The sequence below is a fragment of the Lolium rigidum genome, chromosome 3 (assembly GCF_022539505.1).
Source record: "Lolium rigidum isolate FL_2022 chromosome 3, APGP_CSIRO_Lrig_0.1, whole genome shotgun sequence".
In the NCBI taxonomy this organism is placed as follows: domain Eukaryota; kingdom Viridiplantae; phylum Streptophyta; class Magnoliopsida; order Poales; family Poaceae; genus Lolium; species Lolium rigidum.
In genome coordinates, this window is record NC_061510.1 from 399778837 (window position 1) to 399788207 (window position 9371).

Consider the following 9371-nt stretch of genomic DNA (forward strand, 5'->3'; position numbering starts at 1 on the left):
AAGATGACACAGGATTTTATACAGAACAGGGTGTTTCTAAAAACCTTTGCATATGCACCCTTTATTTGGAATACATTTTAAACATATTGAAAAAAATAAATAAATATAAAAAAATATTTCATGTATATCTTGACGTGTTACATGTTCACAAAGTTATTTCAGCAAAAACCGATATGTTTTGTGACATGTGTAAAAAGGAAAAAAAAATGTCTTCTTTCACAAAGCATAAAAAAATATTGGTTTTATGTGAAAATTCACGTCCACACATAGAACATGTCTCCCTACAAGCAAAACAAATTTCTGAACTTTTTAATTTTTTTAAAATATGTTTTGTACATACCGGGTGCATGACACACAATATCAGATTTGAGTTTTCGTTTATACATCGAATCATATCAGCAAATGACACACAATATGTCTTCACTTGTAAGCATGGATGTAATCCTGGAAATAGAAGTTCTTCTCGATGAAGCTTGCGAGCCAGCGGGACGCAGCGAAGCACAACACGGCCAAGGACGCGGCAGCGGTTTTATGTACGACCGTCGTCCCCTTGGCCACGGAGAGGAACACGACAACTGCGACCGCCGTGACCTGCAGGACCTCCTCCAGCGCCTTCATAGCCTTCAGCGCCGCGCTGCAGCTCGTGCACTGGGCGACGTGTGAGCAGTACCTGACGTAGGCCATGGACAAGATCGATGATGTTATTTACCCGAATCCTCAGATGTTTCGAGCTTCAGGTTGTAGTCAAGAAGAAGGGTAGCTGCTTGACTGTTTCCTTTTACCTCTCCATGAGCTTGTCTTTGGTTGGAGTCACCGGAAGCTGATCGACAGTTGGGGCAGCCCAACCGATCTGGTTCTGGCAGTGCTTTCTGAACCAGTTTCTGAAGGCGATAACCATGCCATCCGACGACGTAGGCACGTACACGGCTTTATGCCAGTTCTCAGCACCAGCGGCTGCCAAGTTTCGATCCTGAAATGAAGGAAGAAAACAATGGGTTTGCTGCTTCAGACCAGGATCTGAATCTTATGGTTCCTGAGCCCGAGCTGAGAAAATCGTGACCTCGACGTGAAGGAGGTAGATGTCCGAGTCCAAGACGACGTTCACCCCCATGTGGTGGTACCACCGCGGTATGATCTTGTCGAGCCAGACGCCTGCGCTCCTCGGAAAAGAGGTGATCAGCCTGCTCCTCCCCGGCGACACCGGGATGCACATGAACACCTGCGTGAACTGAGGTTTCTTCTTTTCCTTCTCCTGAGAACCAAGCGCAAACCGTAAATATCTTCACTATTAAATTAAAATAGGTGAATGACTGGTGTCACACCTGGCCTGTTCTTATCTGGACCTAAAGACCCCAATTACGAAAAAAGTTTGAGATGTTATTCTACCCACTGAACATCAACAAGAAGAATTGTTTTAAAAATTAACTGTCAAACCACATTTGCTTTTAGCTTTCACCCTCTGTCGACGTGAGCAGAAAAGTTAGGTCAAGTTTCTGGTGCGTCAAATATTTAGTACTTACAAAAATATAAGCAAATGTACTTAAGTTTTATGTGTTTTTCAATTTAATCAATGCGGTGCCTTTATATAGGGATGCAAAATTATTTTCCATCGTTATTACATTGCTTTTTTAACTACAAGTGCATATATAGAGGAAGTTTCCGATTTAATATATTCACATCCATTTTTCTCAAAATTATTCTAGAATTTTTTTTATATTGAAGCTAATGTTGCACCTTTTTCCTGATAAATTTGGGGTAATCACTAAATGCAGTCAATTTTTTTTACATCCTGATAAATTTGGGCTAGTCACTAAATGCAACAAAAAGTAGTTACTGTTCAATTTCAGTTGATCATTTCCTGACACAAGTGATTATATTCATGTTAATTTCAAGTGATATCAACGGAAAGTGTTTTTGGCTCCCGAGCTCTAGTGCTCTCGCCAGTTTTAAAAAATAAAAAAGTAGTTTTACATGTTATTTAAAAATCTGAAAATAATTCTGGAGATTGTGAGTGATGCATCTCACAATCATGAAAAATCTCCACCCAATATTCTTTTTATTCTATGCTAGAAAAAATCATAAAATCTGATATATTTTGGAGATTTAAAAATGAACTACCCAGATCTTCTTCGAAATAGGCTTTCGCCCCGCTTTATAAATAAAGCCGCAACGGCCGAACCGATACAAGGTGGAGAGGAGAACCTCTTACAAAGCAGATCCAAGAAAATCAAAAAAGAACACAGAGACCCCAAAGGTGCCACGAGGACATTGACGCGAGACCGAGTCAAAACGGGGCTCCACAACGACGCCCCCAAGAGGGAAAACGACGCATTGCGCCGCCGCCGTCGAGACCATGAGGTCAAGGGCTTTCACCCGGAGCCGTACCGTGGGGCGGATACCCACAACGACGCCCACAAGAGGGTTGCGATACCCGCGAGCACCGCCGTCGTTGGCGCCGAGGCGCCGAGCTTTCGCCGGAAGCATCCACACACCACGCCCGACAACTCAGCCGCTCGCTGTCCCTAAGTTGGGCATCCCAAACACGATCTGGGGGTTGCCGAGGCCGAAACGCCGCCAACACCAGGATCCCCCACCGTCCGCTCCACACCATCCTCATGACCGAAGAGAGAGACCACCACCACCGCCGCGTTGCCCGCCGAAGAGCCAGCCGCGCAGTCCACCTTCCAGGGCCGCCGCCCCGGCATCCCCACGCACTTGAGCCCATGGATTAACCAGCACGCCGCAACTCGAATTGGGCAGGGTAGGAAGGCACCATTGACAGCAGCCATCAAAGCACACAGCAGCCCAAGGGAGAGGAACCACCCTCCGACACCCGAGGTGCCCGCCGTCCGGACGCAGTAGCATGGTCAATGGGGCCTAAATCAGGCCCGGCCACCTGCCAGGCCTCGATCACGCCCCATTAGCCGTGCCACCACACTGCTACGCCTAGGTCGCCGTCGCCATCCACCTGCAGCACCGGGCCGGACCAACCCTTGCCACCATCGACCAGACACCAAGAGCAGCGTCGCCGCAACCTCACTCCTCGCAAACGGCCTTGGCCGAGACCACGCACCGCCGCCAAGAAGCACCCCTGCCACGCCGTTGTCGACGCCGCCATGCCGCCGGTCAAGTCGAACACTTTGTCAGCATCGAAGAACTCGCCACCGAACTCGAGCAAGAGCCTCACCTCGGCCCTCCCGGACAGAAGATGGACCGCGCAGCCGTACTGCCGAGGACCGCCGGATCTGGGCCCACCTGGCCCAGGTGCGGCACCAGCCGGCGGTGCAACCCGGGAGGAGCCCCGCCGGTGTTGGCTACCTCCACGGCCCTCCCGGCCCCGGACGCGGCAAGCCTGGCCCAGATCGGGGCCCGCCTGGCCCAAACCCGGGACGCCGCCGTCAGCAGCCTCCTCCACCGTCGCCCTCCGCCATACGCTGCGCCAGCCCGCACCTCCGCCGAGAACAGCCGCCGCCAAGCCTCGCCGTCGCCGCCGGACCGAGCTCCACTAGCCCCTAGGTGCACCGCCGCCGACCGCGCCTGCCTCGCGCAGGGCCCCTGCGAGCGGGTAAGGAATGTCCCGCCGCCGCCAGCACCGCCCGGGCTTTGCCCGGCGGCTCTCGCCGGCGGCGGAGGAGGAGGGAGGGGGGGAGGTCGCGACGCGCAGGAGCGGAGCATTTTTTTCGCCCGTATGTGAGTTCGTTGCGCCGGTGGAACTACTCAGATCTACACATCTGTTTTATTTGTGTAGCTTAAAATATAATTTTTTTTTAAATTTGATATTTTCCGCGTTTGTGGGATACATCACCGACTAACTGACTATATATGGATTTGTTTTCAAAAAAAAAAACTCAAAAATATGATATTGAATTTTTTGAAACGATATCAATAGTGCCCATGTGCACCAGATCTCCACTCTGATATCAATCTCTAATAGTTCTAGTGTTGTTTTATTCTACGAGTAGTCTCTTGGAAAAGAATCTGTAAGCAGTGCGTCTGCCAACAACTAACATGTGTGTTAATGGCCTGGCAAATCTTGTCGCGCGACCAACAAAAATCGCAGGACAAGTGGATCTTGTCAGGAATTGTCTGGCACGTTGTCACATTTACAATCGATTTTCCGACTGAAAACACTGTTTGTTCTACACGAGTGCATTGGTATTGCGATCCATTGTTTTCCACTATAAAAGTGTATTCGCACCAGATTCTATTCTTTTGCACAACATGGTCAAGATAATAAAGAGTACACCGATGTTCGGGTGCTGCAAGTCCGTCTCCATGGTGTGCACATTACATAACCTAAGCGGATGCTGTAGCTTATAGATAGATAGATAGATTCCGGTTCGTTCTTGTCTAAACTGCTGAGTTCACTTTGATCGGCAACAATGGGAGACAGAGGTGATCAGTTCATACCTCTCCCTCGGCCTCTCCGGAAAGAGACGAGATGCAGATGATGAACGGCGCGGTGTAGCGGTAGTAGCCTCCGTTCTCCTGCGGCGACAGGAACCCGTCCACGCTCGCCTCCTCTATCTTCATCTTCACCGGCTGGCCGCCCTCTACGTCGAACTCAACTGTGAAGAGGATAGGAGAAGAGCAGCTGAATCAACACTCGTGTTGAGAGAAGTGGAAGCTTATCCTCCATGTCCGATCATGGCATGGCAGGGCAGGGGTACATATCTTCCGGGATCTTCCTTGCTCCGAAGCTTGCTCGTCACCAACACGTCAGGGCGTTGGCAGGTGGCTCCCTCATCAACCCCTTGTGCGCGTAGGCGAGGTGGGCAGGGTCCAGGAGGTTCTCCACCAGCACATCGTACCTGCAAAGACATGGCGACGCGCGCGGCACCATCACCTTCATCGCGCGCCATGGAACAACGGCGGAGGAGGCAATGGCATCGATCGAGGCATGCTCGATCAGAATGGAAGTGAACTGTTTGGGTGTTTGTTTTACCCGTAGGGGATGTCCCTGATGTGGGTGTCGTAGGAGGGGTCGTCGATCTGCGGGAAGAAGGGCGGGCGCTTCCTCCGCAGCACGTCCCGGTGCTCGGCCTCGGCCCTCGGGTAGAACCACAGCACGCTGTTCTGCACCACGCTCGGGTACGACGCCACGCACGCCTTGCTGTTCTTGTGCACCTGCCAAGAATCATCAACGGAGAGAAAGATTTGGACTCTGGTAGGTTTCGTGATCGGAGTCGGAGGAAGGAGATGCGCATCAGTTACGTACGGGTGGGCCGAGGGCGGGGGCCTGCGGGATGAACTGGCAGGATGTTACAAAACCGCGCAAATAAAAGTAGATCAAACAAGAACAAGAACAAAGATTTTTACGTGGAAAACCCAAACGGGAAAAACCACGAAACGCACGGCGGCGCTCTCACTATAATTGAAGGAGTATTACAATACACGAGAGGACAGACCCTCTACGTGCTATCAATATGTGTAACTTTCTCTCATCTATTCTATGACTACCTTGTACTATATATAGGAGGCAAACAACTCTCTTTCTTGGTGGACACGAAATAGAGTTGTAGATGTGCTACGTCTAGCACGGTTGGTACGCCGTAGTCCGTTAGGACTCCTTCCATAGTACAACAGGTAAATAGATTTCGGATCACCATACAACAAACTCCACCTTGAGCCGAAATCCCTTGCAACTGCTCATAGATATCATTCAACTCCTCAACTAAAGTCATCACAAGTAAACCTTGTGCCTTGAAACGTCCATAGGACTAATAAACTTCTCACGAAGTCAAATTTGAGCAAATTAATCTTGGGTCGTCAAGGAAACAACACAGCTATCAACAAAGCGGACAAACGAACTTGGATCTCCAATATAACCCAACAAAAAATCCGAGTCTGTGCTACTGACCTCAAAGAAAACTGAAACTGCTCAATCACCAAATGACATAAGTCATCATATCTCCCGTGGTGTCCGAACGAGCGCATAGCTCATAGTGCAACATCTTCGTGCACATAACATTGTGAAGAACTCATCTCATAGAATCTAAACGTGCTACAAAACTGAAAGCACAAACCTCGGCAAACATACTCATGCAAGAGCATCTGGTACGAAGGGCATCACGTACACCAAAAACTGCCGATCTGTAATGGCTAATGAAAATCCATGACATGGTCAAAAAGCTGTCTCTCGTAGAACATCTCGTCGGATGAAGGAACCTCAACATGCAATAGACCCCTCTTGAAAGAGCATAGACAACTGAATTGCACTGAAACTTACAGTACTAAATATTGTAGTATCTAGCAGAAAACAATCTCCACTTGCATCTCAAATAATCTTCATCACGAACTTGTTTAACAAAGCAAAACCTTCACATGTATAACAGCAAAAACTTGGAGAGCAAAGAGTATAATGCTGGCTACCAACAGGCATAAATATTACCTCCTCCATATATATTTTTTCTGATAACTCAATTCTGTTCTTCATATAATTGCAGCAACATAATATCTGAAACTTGCATCCATAATATCTCCCAACAGGCTATAATTCACCAAACTCCACCTTGAACTGAAAACTATAAAACGATGATCATACTAGCGACAAATCATCGAACATAGGTGGCTCAGGAATTCTTTCTATTCTCCTTGCTAGTCCAAACAACAACCTGCTTATTTCCAAAACTATCCAGTGTATCATCATAATTGGCTTGCGCCAACAACGCTCGCATCTCGACTTGCCATAGGGAAAACCTTGTGTCATAATATAACAGCTGAACATCGTACTTCATGATATCCATGAGTCGATAAAACTGTGATCACAAAGTAGTACAAGCCAGAGAAAAATTCTTACTAGAATTAAAATTGCAGAGCAAAAACTGGAAAAGGTAGCACCTGATAGTGTCTTAGAGGGACGTAGCAATACGGAGAGCCGAAAAACCAAAAACAAATCTGAACCAGAGGCAGATTGTCTTCACGTGAATTAGCAGAATCGGATTTGATACCTCGCCTCGGAACTTGAACTGAGCTGCTTCATGTACGCGTACTTTGAACCAATCTGGCAATCCTCCGATGAAACACACGTACAACTTCAGTCAATCAGGGACAACGCCGAACAAAATACTCAGCAGGCCAGAGGCTACAGATGCATAAAGATGGATGGCCAAACGCATGCACGTACATACAGCTTGAAATCGATCTGGTACTCCACCTTGATCCACTCGCGGCTGTAGAATCAGACGGAAGCAAACTAGAATAAGGCCGCACGAAAACGGATCGGAACATCGTACCAGACTCGGTAACTGAATCGCGGAACGGTGATGCATCTTTTCTTGGTCTGAGCAGACGCGATTTAGATCGCAGGAGATGGCGCATGGAACGCCGACGAAAAACTGCGATCTCTGGATCTGATCTCACGAAACCACAAACTTGTGAAGTTGCTTGATTGCTTGCAAGACGCGGCGATTGATCCAATTGATGCTGCGCGGTGCTGCCCGGGAGCTTAGTGGAGAAATCTCCCGGGCGGCGGATCGATCTTGAAACCTTGTGCTACGATACCACTTGTTACAAAACCGCGCAAATAAAAGTAGATCAAACAAGAACAAGAACAAAGATTTTTACGTGGAAAACCCAAACGGGAAAAACCACGAAACGCACGGCGGCGCTCTCACTATAATTGGAGGAGTATTACAATACACGAGAGGACAGACCCTCTACGTGCTATCAATATGTGTAACTTTCTCTCATCTATTTTATGACTACCTTGTACTATATATAGGGGCAAACAACTCTCTTTCTTGGTGGACACGAAATAGAGTTGTAGATGTCTTACGTCCAAGCACGGTTGGTACGCCGTAGTCCGTTAGGACTCCTTCCATAGTACAACAGGTAAATAGATTTCGGATCACCATACAACACAGGAGCCGCGGCCGTCGAAGCACCAGCCGTGGTAGACGCACTGGAGGCGGCCCTTGCCGTCGATGCGGCCCTCGGAGAGCGGCGCCAGGCGGTGCGGGCACGCGTCGTCGAACACACGCCAGTCGTCGACGGCGCGGTCGTACCAGGCGACAACGCGGAGGCCCAGCACCGTCTTGCCGTGCGGCGCGCCGGGGTCGAGGTCGCACACGGGAGCGAACGGGTACCACTGGTCCAGCCAGTCGAACTGCCCCTCCGAGTCATTCACACCGGACGGTGTCTCCGCCGCCACGGCCGAGACCGGGGGCGACAGCCGAGTGCGCTGCGTCCGCGCGGGCGCGAGGCGGGCGGCGCCTGCTGCTCTGGCGCTGTTGGGCGGCGAGGCGGAGGTGCGGAGCGGGAGCAGGAGGGAGGGACGTGCGCCAGGGATGAGGAGCAGGGAAATGGGATTCATGCCGTTGCCTCGCTTGATCGGGCCGCGGCGGCCGACGGCCGGCGTTAGAGCATCCGAGGCGCACACTCCGTCCGGCAGTCAGACATGGAGATGATTCTGAGAATTTCCTGACAAAAGTGAAACAAAGACGCCGGACTATATACTGGCCTGTGAGAAACCACTCGTACCGCTTGACTTGCCCATACGGCCATACGGTTGCCCTCCGCCATTGCCCGAGTTAATCATTGGAGGCCCAACGATAGTTGTTACCGGCGAGTGTAAGACAGTGCCTATCAACTTTTTTGAGTTCCGCCTTTTCACTTTTCCTCTCCTTTACGGCATAAGGGTGGAGGATTCGTTGGCAAGTGGTCTGTTCTTCGGAGGTGACTAGCGCTGGTCACGACGTGGCGATGGTGCTTAGCTCAGGACATGATTTTTTTGCTTCGTAGTCGTGTGTCGGTGGTGGTGTGGAGTCAGGTACACTCGTTGTATTCAGCGAGATGTGGTTGTTTCTGTACTCAAAATTCCACCTTCTATAAAGATATGATACGCTATTGGCGTACTCTAAAACAAAGACTTCGCTATGTGACGAATTACCCTTCGTGACCCCCCCCCCCCCCTACGTTCCAGTTTCCAGCCTTCCTCTCTGTCATCGCTGGCGGCCAGCCAGCCACGGTGGCTAGCGGTGAGAGGGAGGGAGGTCTGGAGTAGTGTAGATACTAGCTTTTGTTCCACTTCTCTTTTCCCCCAAATAAAGTAGATCTGGTGATCTTGTTGGTCATGTTTGCCATCCTCCCCAGTCCCCACTTTGATCCTCTCTGGCTTCAATCTTGGCCTCCATCGGATGATCGTGACTAGTTCGGTCGAGCGGTTGTTGCGATGGTATGCATGAGTGCCTCCGGTCTAGAAGGATCTGGGCCCCACGAGTTGAAACTGGGCTTGGTCCGCTGTGAGTTGTTGAGCATCTTGGCGGTGCTGAGTTCGATCGATGCGGGGTGACTAACCATGGTCAGCGTGGCTTCCGCTTCTCGTGTTGGATGCGCATCGAAGGGATCACAGGGGTGGCTTGGTTTGTCGC

General features: G+C 49.9%; 1 protein-coding gene across 1 annotated transcript; it reads right to left on the reverse strand.

Annotated features, from left to right (window-relative positions):
- Positions 1 to 365: 365 nt before the first annotated feature.
- On the reverse strand, positions 366 to 8314 carry LOC124700911 (protochlorophyllide-dependent translocon component 52, chloroplastic-like). Its single transcript, XM_047232967.1, has 9 exons — positions 7859 to 8314; positions 5219 to 5251; positions 4946 to 5127; positions 4740 to 4811; positions 4675 to 4704; positions 4411 to 4570; positions 1061 to 1252; positions 783 to 970; positions 366 to 670 (listed from the first exon to the last, which is right to left on the reverse strand). The coding sequence occupies exons 1-9, from the start codon at positions 8312 to 8314 to the stop codon at positions 421 to 423; spliced, it is 1563 nt and encodes a 520-aa protein (XP_047088923.1). The 3' UTR covers positions 366 to 420.
- Between the last annotated feature and the right edge of the window lie 1057 nt (positions 8315 to 9371).